The sequence below is a fragment of the Anolis sagrei genome, chromosome 5 (genome assembly GCF_037176765.1).
Source record: "Anolis sagrei isolate rAnoSag1 chromosome 5, rAnoSag1.mat, whole genome shotgun sequence".
Taxonomy (NCBI): Eukaryota; Metazoa; Chordata; class Lepidosauria; order Squamata; family Dactyloidae; genus Anolis; species Anolis sagrei.
The window spans coordinates 162156952-162172983 of NC_090025.1; the positions used below are offsets into that span (position 1 = coordinate 162156952).

Here is a 16032-nt window from a genome sequence, read left to right on the forward strand (position 1 = left end):
TAAAAAGGGGTTGGTGAAAGCAGCTTTTCTGTTAATGTTAACTGGGACTCAGAACCCACTGTGTTTTTTTCCTCCAGATCATTTAGAAATGTTCTCACTCTTCACATAGAGTCAGCTATCCATATTTGCTGGGGTTAGGGCCTCAGGACACCGCTGAAAGCAAAACACTGCAAATAAAGATATTTTTTTTAACATGAGAAAAAAAAAACTATTTAGGAATTCTACATCTTCCAGCATGACTCTATGGCTACTTTTTGGTGGGTAGCTGGTCACAGAATCACATCAGGCCCTAGAAATTCCTCTGAAGGTGTTGTCACCAGAAATGTCTAGGTCACGTCTGCACAATTTGGTAGTAATGAGCAAAAATTAAATAGGTTAAGATTCTTGGGACTGCAAATAGATTTTTAGCACCTCACTTTCCAAGTAAGGTTTAATTATGTTCAATTATGATGTTGTGTGCCTTCAAATCGTTTCCGACTTTGGGCAACTCTATTGCAGTTTTCTTACCAAGATGTATTCAAATGGGATTTGCCTTTGTCTTCCTCTGAGGCTGAGTGTGTGACTTGCCTAAAGTCACCCAGTTTTGTTCAGAGCTATAGTTTGAGGTCCAAACCACCACACCATGCTTTCTGAATTCCTTCCATTTCCTACATACCTTTCTTTCTTCCTTTAACTTGCTGACTTGAAGTGTGGTGGAAGCTCCTTCTTAAATAGAGGCTGGGTGGCTACCTGTCAGGGATGCTTTGTTTGTGCTCAGTCGTTCTACCTCAAGGTCTGAGGCAGTTGAGTAGTTTGGCAGCTGTATCCATGATACGGTGCTAGACACCTAGAATACTAACAGAGACTCAAAGGGTTACGGCCAGGCAATGCCTTGAGGCTAGAGCAGCCCAGCAGGAAGTGCCCGGATGTGGAAGAAGAGTGTGGAAATCACAGAGGGAAGGAGGGAGGACGCTTCCGCTTCCACTTCTGCTTCTTTTCCCCCTTTCCTCCCTCCCTCCTCCTCGTCTTGCCTTTTTCACTTATTGGGAATGGAGATTGAGTAGGGGAGCGCTCCTTTAATTGAAGCAGGAATGCTGGAGGAAAAGTGGGGCATTGTATAACAGCGTCAGATAACACAAAATGTCGGATAAGACGAAATGTCGGATAAGCAAAGGTCGGATAAGTGACTTTACTGTATCTACATCCCATTTTCTGTGAAATTAACTCCCTTCAAAGGCATACTTGCTTCAATAGGGAACTTATAAGGTCACAAATTTGCACTTTTTTCTCATTTTCATTTTTCTTATTTTTGTGCACTGTAACAACACACATTTATGCCCAAAACCAGATTTTCACATTCATGTATGTTGATCTTCTTGATAACATTTATCAGAAGTCTTTGAAACATTCTCTAGGAGGTACAGTGTAGGAAATCCATCTTGATCTCTCATTTTATTTGCATAATAGAGAAATAGAAAGTAAAGCTATCAATGGGAACTCTCAGAGGAATGATACACAGTCCAAAAACATTACATTTTCGTGAGACACTATTGTAAAGAGAAAACAAGTATTGAAAAAAGTGACAAGGAGTCCAAAGATTAAATGCTTAGCAGCCAAACACATTTATTAGTCTTTTCTTTTTCCAGGAACCCAAAAAAATATTTTGTAGTTATAATGTAAGCAACTGAGTTGCACATAATACAATCATATCTTTAAAAAAATAAAATAAAAACAAAATAAAAACAAAAGCCGTTTAAAAGCAAAAAACCTTCAGAAAACGTAATATGTATTACACCATCTCTCAATTTCAATGAAATGACGACGACTTATTTCCTTATTACTCTCAACTTGTCACACTCCAATAAAACATCACCCTTTTGTTGGTTTGAAATCCAGCATGAGAAATACAGTACCTGCTATGGCAAAATACACATAAATGCAACATTTCAGCTTATTTGTACATTAGTAGAGTTTAAACATTTTATTGTCTTTTTAAGTGAGCCAGTGATTTTAAGTACCACTATACTAAAATAAAAATAGAGAAGAGAGGGCAAAGGGGAGGGCAGCATGCCATGCAAGAGCACAATGTGCCAAGTTTCTGTGTCCATGTGAATTCCTACGATAAAAAGTAAACTGAAATCAAGGTGAGATTGGGGAAAAAATAAGAGCAAGTTTGAGTAAGAGACTATGCCTTTTCCTATTTCCCACTGTCTTACACTCCTTGGATGCCCAATAGACAAATGGAGATGGGTATATTATTTCAAGTATAAGGAAAAATACTAATAGGTATATTTGCAAAGAGCCTCAATACATGTATCCATTATTATGCCTGCTTGATGAAGGGACAGTGTTTTAGGCAATAGCATCTCAACTGTACCTTCTCCGTATTACCTATTTATGTGCAAAAAAGAAAAGCTGCCTTTCCCAATCCAGATGTTTTGGACACAGGATTGTTTGCTTCACAAATAAGGCCAGATGGAACTAACTTCTTCCATTTCCTGTAAATACATTTTTCCACTAATAGCCTGCTTACCGGAAAAATGAAGCAAAATTCACTAAGCTGGATATCCACTATTGGGTCAGTTTCCTGATCAGTTCTTTGTAAACATAGCCCCACAGGAGCTCTAACATTTAAGCAGCATTTCAAGTCTTTATCTAAACAGTGGAAGTGAAAGCAATTCTAAACCCCTTATTCCATTGCTATCCTTATCCCTCCCACCAGGAAATATTGTTGGTTTTCTTACTTGAAAACATTAAAGGTATTTTCCAAAGGAAAGAGTGCATAATTATTTGCAGAGCAAAGTTGCTGTTTGATGAAGGGAGATTCTGCACTTCACTGTTTACCAGGCTGGTGAAGTCTGGAATGTGCATACACAAGCACTGATCCTATAGATATGCCTGTATCACTCTGAATTTAATCTCTGTAGATTTATGAATCACACAGCAGCTGTGCATAGAGCTGCTCCTCGAGGAGTAAAGTATGGAAACTATAGGGGAGTGTCCAATATGACTTTACAGATCGAACAGAACCAAATCTTAGGTTTTCTAAGATGCAAATCCCAAATCTTGGGCTCAATATGCACATCCCTGAGATGCACGTTTTAATATTTAAGAGATCAGAGTAACCCTTATGTTCAGAACGGAGAGAAAGTAGCAAAGGCTCCCTGCAGATGTGGAATTTACCCAAACCTTTTCTTCCATCAGCTCCAAAGGATTTTGGGAAGTTTGTAAGGCATTTTCACAAGCAGCTTCTTTTATCAAACACTACTAATGTTTCCATGTTTTATTGGCATATAATGGCTTGTGTGTATTGGGAATGAGGCAGTATATGTTTAACACGCAATCAGGGAAGGAAGCTGGGATAGTATCTCCAGCTTAAGTGGGCTATTGGGACAACTCTAATCATTTTACAACTTTCATGCAAACTGCAAGAGGATGTTCTTTGTTCTAACAACTGCCACTGAGCAGTGAATCTAGCTAAAAGCCCATAAGCAAATAAAAGATATAGCAGTACGTCTGGAAAGGACTGCAAATCTTTCATATAAGAGAAAATTTGCTTTCTTGTTTAAAATGTATGTGCTAAAGCCTGGCATGTCTATATTTTCTATGCAAAAGTCAAAAGGGGATGATTGACATAACAGGAGAGAATAATGCAGCGTGAATTGTTCAGTCCCCTAAATTTCTTCCTAATGGTTAAAAGTATTTCAGAATATCTGATGGCTTAAATGAATAAATACACTTTCCTCTCCCATTCCTTCTAGTGTGATATGGGAAAGGAGGTATCCTGCTAGTTACACCTCCATATAATAATACTTATAAAAAGTACTTTTTCTTTGAAGCACTTCACAAAAGCCTTTAGCCAATCCTCACAAAACCCGTGTGAGGTAGGTAAGTATTATTATCCCCATTTTACAGATGGGGAAACTGAGGCAAAGGTTAACTGACTCTCGCCTAAGGCAAAAAGAGGAAGGCTAGGTTTAGTTCTCAGGAGTTTCAGCATCTCAATCCAGTCTTCAAACCACTGGGGGGAAATTCAGTTAGAATATAACCTCACTAAGTATGAAAGAGACTATTTCCAGGATTCTGTATACACTAAAGGTAAATGTGCACCATGAGGTATTTTGTGATAAAGAGCTGAAACATTTTTCTCCTTCCTTCCAAGGCATCTACCAGAGTAGAGTCCTGATACGATCACACCTGCAAGGCAAGTATGCATGTGAGAATGAGTGTTCAAGTCTATTATTCATTACAGTACTGTGAACACCAACAAAATTTGCAGTATGAAGAACACTGAATCACAGGTAGTAGAATCTCTTGGCTATGATACTGCATCCAAGATAATGCCAAGCACACCAAGGCAAAAACCATAGTTCACAAAATCTAAGGGAGACAGTCAAGGCAATGCACCTCCGTTAACACAGGAAGCAGACTCTACATTCTAGAGGTAAGTGTGAAATGTTTTTGCATTTACAGAAGGTTCCTGTTACTTAAATTTAGAATGGCTTCTTTGTACATTTTTAATCATTGCTATAATTCACTTTTGTTCCAAGACTGGTAGAATTAGTTCAGATAATTCACAAGTGTCAGAAGTAGATATAAGTCTTCCTTGACCAATTCAGATCAGCATTTAAAGTCAAGGAATTAATTAATGCCAGTACAGTATTATACTCACTCCTGATTGATACTGCTTTGAAAGTTGCATCTGTAATGCAAATTAGTAGTACACTTTAGGTTTGGTAAAACCTAAATGTTTTGGAAATGTAATATGGGAGAAGCCATGTTGCAATTCTCCTGAGGACCAAGGACAGTTGTAGTGGAGAACAAGTAGTAGAATAAATCCTTGAAGATAGTGCATTATGTGTGGTTTCCTGAGGTTGAAGGAGATGGTATTGATGGTAAATTCTCTTCTTAGAGAAAGCAGGGACATTGTGTATTATGCTGCTGACCCTGATCTAACACTGCATGGCAAGAATGCATAGACCTGTGAAACAGGCAAAAGTCATTCAATTTCTCAAGTCCATCTCTAACACGCACACACCAAAAATATTTGCCTGGCAATCAAAGTAGTCTTTCCTCAACAACATCAATCTCTTTCCTCCTACTCCATGGGAATTCAGTGGACACAGAAACAATTTCAACGGTTTAGCAGGGCTCTCTTTTGCTCCCCCAGACCATCTCTTGCTGAATGCATAGTTAACATTTCACTTACAAGATAAAAGAAGCAATGCTGACCACATATGGGACCTTTTTGTTTGTCTGAAAAAGAAACAACCTCTTCTTAAAATTCAGTATCAAAATTCACATTTGCATAATAATACATTTCAAGGCCATTAGAGAGGAATGAGAGCGAAGCAAAGAAAGCTGCAGCATCTCTCCCCCCTTTATCTTCCTGAATGGAGCTGAAGAGAGTTTGCTAGAGCTTTCATTTGGGAAGGGAGCTGGGAGGTGCTACAGCTGCTCTTGATTTTGTACACCTTGCTTTTGAGGTGGGGAGAAGAAGAGGTGGAATATATATGAAAGAATAAATGACAGGAGACACTGCAGATTCCCATGTTTAGCTACAAACAGCTTCAAGAGAAACAAATAATTACTTTAGATTAAAAAACAACAACAACACAACACTTCTTCATCACCATTTCAAAAACGTTTCATTTTCTTGTGTAATACCCTGTTCATTTAAATGGCAACATTAAGTGTGCTAGAAGTTATAGGGTAGATATTTTCTTCTTCTATCATCAGGACAGACAGAGGGCAAAAAGTGTACCTACATACCCACGACTGGCAGAAGCAACAAAATACCTTCTTCTCTACATGCATCTCAAACATCATTGCGTTTTTCAGTTTTCCAGTGCTTTTAAAAAAAGGTTAAAGCAAGCCACATATACAAATGTAATAGATACATAACACAGATACCAATCCAACCAGCAACTGAGAGCTAGCATAAATATTGTTAACTTTATGTGAATTACAACCCCACCCACACCAGGATGCATCTGCCATCAACAACTGCATATGGTGCAGCTCAGAGACCAGCCCCCGAAGACACTGTTTGTTGAAAGGTACCAAAAGGCTGGAATCTTTGCACCTGACCTTTAGAAAGAATAAACTGACCACTATCTCCTCCCTGTTAAGCCCAAGTAGTTTCCTTGAACTAACAGTCACGTACTCACAAAGGCACATTCAGAGAGACCACATTTAACTTACTGCCCATTTAAAACTAAATAACCAAAACAAAACCACCTCTGAAACATTGCCCCCCTCCAAAAAACAAAAACAAAAAAACACCAGGGAATGTTAAGCGCTTATATCCCAAATCCCATGCCGACTGACCAAGCAAGAAGCTTCACAATGTATCACTTCGTGAGACTCTATTCTACCTTCAGAAGGTACATATTTTCTTTAAGAAGTTAACACCTCTGTTTGCATAAATGATTTTTTTTTCATTTTTGGCTTACACAATTTGGAATACAGCACACCCTCACTATAAAGCTCTGTTGTAAGGCTACTCCCTAAAGTAAGGCTGCTCTAAACTTGGCTCCCATTTATTTATTTTCCCCCCTGCCCCCTCCCACCCAAACTGCAAAGCACTCAGCACTTTATATAAAAAGAAGGTGAGCCAATCTGGCTGGGATCAGGAAGGAGAAGAAAAGCACTTGATATTCACAACCATGCCACAAAAAATATCCAGCAAGCGAAGTAATTCTTTATAACAAGGACTCAACTAAAGGTTGAATTTTCTAATAAAGAAAAAATCCCACATCCATTTTTAAAAATTAAAACATACTAAGAAATGAGGAATTTAGTTATTTGAATGCATTGGTTGGTACACTAATAGCTATGATGAGGCACTAAGCGCTTACAAAAACACTTCCTGCTCAACACTGTCCATCTGCCTTGTTTATCCATGGACCACATGCCCACATCCCTATCTTCTTCTGTTCTGTACACATCCAATAATATGTCTAAATAAATCCACAGGTTGCCTAGCACAATATTTACCTTCAATATCCTGGAGTGCACTGGGTTTTTCTTGTTAAAATGTATGGTTGGATGGGCTCAAGTACAGATACATTCCAACTCTATGGCTAAAAAATACAAATGCAAATAATAATACTAATACTAATACAAGGATACAACTTTAGCTGTCGTCATAACCAGCATATGAAGAGGAAGAAATTGGCTCTAAGAGGTTGACTCTTTTGATCCTTCTATGGCCCATATCTTTGAGAGATTTGCAAATATACTGCACAAAAAAACTCAAAACGCAAGTATGTTGTCACTGTTGCATATATCACGGATTTGGTTATGTCTTTAGTGCCCATAAACAGTCTCCCAACCCTATGGGAGTTGTTTTATGCTAAGAGAATCCACATAACTGGGAACTGTGTTTCTATGAGCCATGTTGGTCTGGCAACTGCTAGCATGTTAGGAGACTTGCCAGGTTCAACACATGGTTAAAATTTGTTCCCCTTTGTACCACAGGAGGGAAAATAATTCTTTTGATTTGGCTATTGCTTGCACATGTTTAAAGCAACGTTCTAAAGCAGGGAAAAGGTTCTCAAGTTCAACTCTAATTTCATTTTCATCCAGTCACTCAATTTTATGAGCACATTCTCTTAGAATGTTGCACTTTCATAACAAATTAAAAAGGCTACGATAAATTTGCATGGGTCAGATCAAAAGCTACTGTGTTCTTGCACAAGTTTTCAGCCTTGGAGATGGATTGCTGCAGTAGTAAATCTGAAAACTTTCCCAGAGTAGTACAAGAGAATTAAGACAAAATGTCAAATTCTTGTAAACGATAAATGCAACAGTTAAGGTTTAACATACTATTAAGCCACACAACTACATATCAGTGCTATCATGAAAACTAATCAGAACTTATTTTAACTGCAATTTTTTTGGAAAAATATGGAAGGCCAACATTACAGATTTTATGCATGTTCTTGATGAGAAGCAATGACTTCAATGTAATTTTAACTGCATTTAGGGTAGCATTTATACTGCATGTAGAGTGTTTTTGTCATTGTTGCACACTGATAATGAAGGAGCAGTAAAGACCAGCCAAACATAGCCTATCCAGGTGGGAACGGAGTAAGTTAAGGTATTTGATCTGCAGAATGGGTTTAGATACCCAATAAAATGTACAAACTGGTTATGGGATAACATTATTCAAGTCTATGGAGGATAGCACAAAGAAATAGTTGGCTTGAAAGAAGTATTATCATTTGTCACATTTGACAGTTCAAATGCCTGCAATTAAAATCAAACTGGGAATATATATTGATTTACATTTTCTATATTTTGAAAAACTTCAAAAGAAGAAAAAAGGTCCTAATTTATAGTAACAGTAAATTGGCTTCTAATCTTTGACATGGCTACTGCAGCCTAAATGAACAGTCATATTTCAGAACAAGTAAGAAAAAAGAAATGCAACTATCTTGACAAAAGGAATGGACAGCACCCGATTTATTAAAGTGTGCTGGGAAAAACTACAGCTTTTCCTGATTTATCAGCATGACATATTTGGAAATAAGATTTTAATGTTGTTATCTGAGAGCGGTTTGGACAAGACAAAAGAGGAAGACAAAACAGATCCAAATGAGATTCTAGATCTGATAATTTCAGTTTATACAGGCCAAACTGTGTATATGGAAAGAGAAAACAGTAGAAGAGTTTGAAGTTGGGAATGAGTAACTACAATATACAGTTCAAAAGAAGCAGGACAAAAAGTAATAAGGGTTGTTTCTGTCTTAGTGGAAGCAAGACCTGTTTTCATGAAAACAGGAAATACAGACACGTGGCATCAAGCTATGGAGGATCAACAGTTCCAGATCAGTATCTCATGTAATTGTTACCCCTTCTGAGTAGAAAATGAATGAAAATATGATTATCACTGACAAAATAGCTGCTGAAAACATTTCCCTATCCACTATTTTTTCAGATTTGTTAAGAGTTGCAAATGTGAACTTTGCTTCCCTTATGCCTATTTCTATTTTGAGTCAGACAAGCCAGTTTGTCCTCTAGAAAAAAAGGTGTTCTAATTTGGTGCTTCTGTTTGGTTCACTAAACAGATAGAGCATATCAAGTTCAAAACAAAACAGAAACAGTTTGGAAACTTGTATTGCAATATCCAGAAACCACATATTTAAAATGTTCAAGGAATTTTATATTTCAATTGTGTCTTTAAAAGTGTGAATCTTTCGTATGCATAGGTTGAAATGTTGAGAGGTAAAAGGATGCTTCAAATAGGACAGCACTGTACATTTCCCATTACATCTTCTTCAGCCATTTTCAGATATGGCTCTTCTCAGGGAATAAAATTAGATTTTATTTTGTATTGTTTTACTAAAATTTTCTTCTGGGAGTTAGCCAATAAATCAAAGGCATTCGGCTAGTTTCCTTTCAAAATGAAACAAAAACCTTTGATGACCTATCACACCAAGCATCAACTGAAGCACGTTTTTCAATGTGCTCTTACGGGAAGCAGAGCAACATACAGCTTTAGAGGAGAACTGTTGTCACAGAACACTAAGCATTACTTCACACATTATTGTTTTTCTACACCGAGATAGTATTATCTCAGGAAAATATGTACACTAAGTGAGGTGCAGTATGTGTGATTTTATTTTTCATTATCCCCACCGGATAACTGGGTCTTCTGCATCACATTTCACACATTTGTTTATTTGTATATCTCAAAACAAGAAAACAGCAGTACATGGAGCTGTCTTAGATTTCCAAGAAGCACTTTTACACAAATATAATTTTATATTATGTTCTTTGTATGATAGGTCCTTGAGGCATCTTTTCAGCATGCTCAGATCCATTTTTTCAATTTAGAAAAAACAATTGCTTGATTTCCTTGGGAGTGACTGGACTGCATATGTCCTTTAGCAGGATGCATGGATGTATTACAAAGGCACTAAAGTGGTTGTGATTTCATTCCATCTAAAAAGCTTCAGGCAAATTAAGTCTTTATGTCTTTTTGTGCTGGAAGTTAGGAGCTAGCAATCCCAGAAAAAAAGCTTCAATATGCTGATTTCAAGGATGGAAGTCCCAAAGTCTGGCAGCAATAGCTGATGTATTTTACTTCCCCCCAATGTCCCAAATTTTTTGATTTACCCAACTCTGACTGAGAAATGAAGATATATATATATATATCTCTTCAAATGATAATTAAAGCCAACTAAGCCGATTCTTCTCCAAAGTATATTCCACTAAATTCTCATATCATAACTTCTGCTTCTTTTTGCTATTTTAAAATGAGTATGTTAAAATGGCTCCATTACTGGGACACAATAAAGATATTTCCTTTCTGAAGCTTTCATTCACTTTAAAAGTAGTTTCAAAAATACCATGCCATACTCTCAGCAACTACCCTTAACTGTGGTTGACCTGCTTAGTCAAACCAAAATGAGTTTTTTTTCTTTTTTCTTTTTCTAAAAAAAGGTGCTTGGAGGAAGATTATGTTCACTGTGAAATAACTAGATGAATATAGTTTCATTCATACGCAACCCTTTCCCCATTCAACCGCACACACACACGCCTACTTGAGACTAAGCTCTACAAGTATAAATCTTCTCACAACTTGCACTTTTAAGAATACAATGAATTTTTGTTGCTGCTGCTGAGAACTCCTTTCAAATCAATTTGTACTTTTAAAAAAATCTGATCCCCTGTTCTGACATTTGGAGTCTGTATTTGTGAATTTTGTTTTTCAATTTTTTGCTTTTTGTAAAGAAAAAAATCTTTTAAATTTCTTGAAGGTTCAGGAACTTGTAAAAGTTTATGAAAGAAACAGCCATCTATCTAGGATAAGGTAAATGTTAAATAAACCATCTTCAAAAACTGGCTTCCTACCCTAGAATTCCTGAGAATGCTTGCAAATTTAAAGCAGGAAAATAAATGTTAAACACAAAAACACTGTTAAATGCTCCCAGAGTTAGTCTTCATCTTATATATATATATATATGCACACGCACTTTTTGGTCTTTTTAAATAAGTTTTCATTTTTCCCTTTAAGCTTGTGATGGAAGAACATTTTAGCTTTCTTTTTTTTTAAATATATCATATCCCTCATTATGTCTTGTAAACAAGAGGGGCTCTAGCACCCGGCTTTCACCGTAGTATCGTAATGAACTCAACAAATCCAAAGTGCAGGCAAAAGGGACTATAGGGCAGGTTGGGAGAGAGATCGGTAACACAGTAGTGAACCAGCCTGTGTATAAACGCACATACTGGAGCACACAGCTCTTTTCTGAGCCACAAGGTGCTGCAATCCGATCTTCTCCCAGCTGAGGACCTTTTCTATAGTTTATCCTGCATGTTTTCAACACTGAGGCCCCAGAAACATATGCAGCTATTTTAGGAGCAGGCATGTGTAGGGGCGGGCAAGGGAAACTTAACTGGCAGAAATGGGGTGGCCGGGGGGGGGGGGGGGGGGCTTTTTGCATCATTATTTGAGACAGGATGACAGAGGAGAAACAAGGGGAAACACTTGTCAGGTCCATATACGCTGCAGAATCTTAAATTTAAGTACAGAATTCCTGCCTATATTACTTGCCAACTTAATTCACATCAAAAGAGTAAGTCAGATTAAATGTAGCAAGCCCCTATTCAATCTTTTTTGTGACACTGGGTTTGTGTATAGCAAGAATGAAAATCACATGTCTCTCCAGATGTTGGTGCATTGCAAGTTCCAGCAATACTAGCCAGTCAATAGAAAGGAATGCTAGGCATTGCAATCCAATAGTATCTAGACAGCTACATGATTCCCATCTCTGGTTCAGCGAATTCACAAACTCCTCCCTTTTGATATAAACATTAAAAAGTACTTTAATGGTGCTATCAATTCGCATATCTATATATCTGATATCACTGCATTTTTCAAGGAAACTCCTAAAGGAGAATGACTCTGTTGTTATCATCCCATACAATATGATCTGCTACTGCAATGAGCCAGAGTATGTAGGTATTTGCTGGTACAGAATATTGCAGCACTTTGTTATTCAGTATAATGTACATCTAGTGAAAAGCCAGGGCTAAGTTCTAAAACTCCAAATAATGCCTCCATCTCTCCCTCTGTTCTTATCCTTCCTGCCCACCCTCAAACTGCTTTTTGTAAAGGCAATTTTTGCTACAGCTTTCTTCACAACAAGCAATTCTGTTCCCAGTGCACACACTGGCTATGGGTAAATTCAAACCTCTGATAGGTCTCCCCTATCCTGCCCAGAGTACTACTACACTGTTGTTTTTTTTAAAAAAAACAAAACAACAACAACATACAACCTTTCTTTAAATACCGACAATAAAAAGCAACAGTACAGGGAAAAGTCAACATAATAAAGGTGCAATACTTTATAAACAAAAGAAGTCTTTGCTAGTTATATGCCTGCCTAAGCAAAACCTAAGCAAGACATACACAGGAAAATACAGAGAAAAAATGCTCAAAAGTACACACTGGTTTAAGAACATTCGTAAGTAAACGTTTCTGTCAGTGATGGTCTGGTGCTGTAATACACCTAGGCCTGGCACAGGTAACGCTCACCATGGACAAAAGGAGAACGAAGGTTGCTGCATGTGCTTTCACAACATGAGACAGGCCAGCAAACTACTGACATTTAGTTTTGTCACAAACAGCAGATTGCTTTAGAAAGTACAGTTAGGCCCAAATTGTTGGTGGGTCTTTCATGAATAAGTATCTTCATATACACACTTGAGAAACAAGTACAGGACTCAATTCTTAAGGACTGCAGAAGTTTCAACCATTACATAGGTCATAGTCACACATAAATGTGATGGCCTTTGCCTTCTGTCATCCTCAAAAGGTAAAAGGCCTTGTCATAAAAAAAAAAAAGCTTGGGTTCATTCAAAAAATCTCCCTAGAGACAAATACGCCTCTAAGCAAAACAGAAACCCAACCCCCAAAGTCTGAAGTCCCATACTGGCACCCCTCACACCAAATCCTTAGGATATGGCAGTGTTTTGCTTTATGACAGGGTCAGAACAAGATCTGTACTGAACTGAATACCCTGATAAAATAAAAATACCAACAACTGATAGGTTTTAACACAGGTCAATTTGATTTTTTATCAGTCACAGGCACCATCATTATTTATTTTAAGAGTCTAGTCAGATAGGTTGCTGACCAATAGCAATGCAGCCTTCCAAGACAGAAATGCGCACGCGCATACACACAATCATGCACACATATGCACTCACACTGAAACACACACACATGGGCAGTTACATGTGCCAGAACATACTGGTATATATCAACCAGCCAATCACAAAGTGTTTTTTTTCCTTTTTTGTTTTTTAAAGTGAGGCTCCGTCAAGTCTTTCCCTCCCCTCCCCCCATTCTTTTGAACCCACCCCTTCCCAACATAGTAGACCTAAGGACGGAAACACACCCAGTGCAAACAAAGTTAAAAAGCTATTTTTCAGTATATATGTTTCTTAGCAACAACTTCCATATAACATGAAAAAGTGAAAAACTAGAAACTAATTTTTTTTAAATTTTTTGTGTTTAGATTTAAATGGTATGTGTACTTGCTTCACATTGTCTTTCTAAGTTGGCGTTCATGATTCAAGTATTTCAAGAGTGATATGTTCTCTTTTTGGATTCATATTCCAAACAAAAAAACTGAAGTTATAAGGGAGGCAACTATGTGCTCAGACAGTCCTGTCAATGACCCACCTTTTTTTCTCTCTCCATTTTCTTTTTTCCTTTTAAAATGTATTTATTGCAAGTTGAAAAAAAAGAAAAGGTCAAGTTAGTGCTGCTGCTGTTCCAAAAAAAGGTCACGAGGTCAGAGTTGAAAGTTTTAAGTTCAGATTGAATCCGACCCTCCACCTAGAAGGTCTCCAGGTAGTAAGGGAGCAGGGCTTCCCATCCTGTGGGGATCTTCAACACTCTGAACCCCCCATAAACTTGAAGAATAATTCGGGGGGCCCCACAATGAAGCACCAGCAAGGTCACCCCCACTGCTGCCGCCGCCACCGCTGCTCCATTGCCCAAGCCCTGTTGACCCACCAAAAAGATTCAAAGCAGGTCCCACTGGATCTGTCTGATTCTGTCCTGTCTCTAGAGACTGCCAGCCTGCTGCAGGTGTGCTGGGTGTTGCTGCAGGTGGAGGCTGGGCTTGTGCCAGAAAGCGACTAACCTCCTCGTCTGTGGCAAACTCAGCCAGGATGGTAGTGTTTCCCAAAACACACCTAAAACAACACATACAGACAAACAAAAAAAAAGGGGGGGGCAATAGTGAGGAGAAAGAGAAGTCAACAGTAACAACAAAGTAACATAACCAGAATTCACAATTTGAACATTTCATATTCCTTTACTTTACCTTAACTGTAATCATTTACTGGAAGCATTCTTTTTTGTTTAAAAAATCAATTTAATTTCTTGGGAGTATTTTTCAAAAAAATTCTATCGTAAATGCTAGTACGTGAAATACTTGACACTTGGGAATCTAAGAAAAACTCACAATGGGAATGTTGCAAGTGAGATTTCAAATATTTGTTTGGAAATTATTCCATATTCTGAAGTTGCAATTCATAGCCTACCTCATGACAGCTTTACAAAAGAGAAGAGTAGGGCAAGTGTCCAGTGGGATGAAATGTAACCATGTTTTGCTTGTACTAACATGAAACAAAAAATCAGATTGCTTCCAAAGTAAGCTTGTATACCACCTGCAGAGAATATACTACCCATAATTTAGTGTTCAGAAAATACAGGATATTTCAGGTTTCCCTATCTCCTATCTTACTGGAAGCTTTTAATTTCTTTGTGTCATGTATAAAATAAGGGAAGAAGCAAATCTAAGGCTTTCTGTGATTAATTCAAGTAGTGATAAATCATATTTTGCTATTTAAAATACAGTCTAAATCAAAGCTATTGTTCAAAGTATCTCTCTTCATTTCTAATCTTTATATAGTTTTGTGTGTGCATGTGCCTACAGGTTGCCTGTCAATTTACAGTGAACACATTAATTTATTATGGTTTCTGAAGACAAGGATTATTCAGGACTTCTTTTGCCAGTTCTGTCTTCTGAAATATAGTCTACAGAACTTGGCATACATAGGAGGTATTCCCTCTTAATACTAACTAGGGGTGGCCCTGCTTAGTTTACAAGATCAGATGGAATCTAGGGCCTTTAGCATATTTAGGCCTTTTCTAAAGTTACACTTCAACCTTAATAAAGAGCTAGAACCCAGGAGTTGAATGTCTTAATCAGAATACAACTGAAAGTACTTTCTCTGTTCATGTAAAAACAGTTTGCATTAAAAGATTTTAAATTAAATGATAATTACAAAAACCCTTTCCTGAATACACTTGTTTGGCTTTATTAGCAAAAGAATTTTTATTTGCTCTTTTAGTTTGCCTAACTGGTAGAATGTCACAAAATGGACTTTGCCTAGAGTTCAGAAGAGTTCACTTAAATAAGAGAGTAAAGTACTATCTTGTATTTCTGTTGAAACTGGAATGAATATATGTAGCCTAGTTACCTATTTACAAAAGTGGCCAATCAGTGGCTATTGCCGAGACAGGCAAATAGGTGTGAGCAACTGCAGTGGGCATCTGGGGACCAATTTTATGCCTTGGTATGATGTTAAAGCCAAAAATACCTATCTGAAAACAGTAACAAAATCAAAATGGCTGGAGGTTCACTCCTGGGTTTGAAAATTTCTGCTGCTAAATGGTAAAAAGTGTGTGTGTTTGTGTGGGGCTATTGAAAATGGTAAATGGCCATTCCTGGAGGCTTTGAATTAATGCAATTTGGGAGCGAGTACCCCCCTATTTGTTGATATACCACATCACTGTGGTGTTGTCAGTGCAGACTTGAACCATGGCTCTCATAAAGACATCCTGAAATGCCTTGAGCCCCTTGAAGAGTGCTAGGAGCTCCAGGAAGTTCATATGGTGCTGAGACTCGAGATCGGTCCAGTGACCATATGTATTGCTAGTTTTCCGGAGAAGGCTCTGGAAGGCTCCCAAGCACTGAGACATCAGTTGTAATTGTCTTGGATGGTCCCAATGGGTGGAAC

The 16032-nt window shown here is 37.7% G+C and overlaps 1 protein-coding gene across 8 annotated transcripts in view; it reads right to left on the minus strand.

The window, feature by feature from the left end:
- Positions 1 to 1577: 1577 nt before the first annotated feature.
- Positions 1578 to 16032, minus strand: part of TNRC6B (trinucleotide repeat containing adaptor 6B) — a 112313-nt gene continuing 97858 nt past the window's right edge. For all 8 annotated transcript variants that reach the window (XM_060777093.2, XM_067469185.1, XM_067469188.1 and 5 more), the window contains one exon: positions 1578 to 14199. In XM_060777093.2, the coding sequence (XP_060633076.2) occupies positions 13815 to 14199 (385 nt within the window). In that variant the 3' untranslated portion in view covers positions 1578 to 13814. The remainder of the gene's footprint in view (positions 14200 to 16032) is intronic.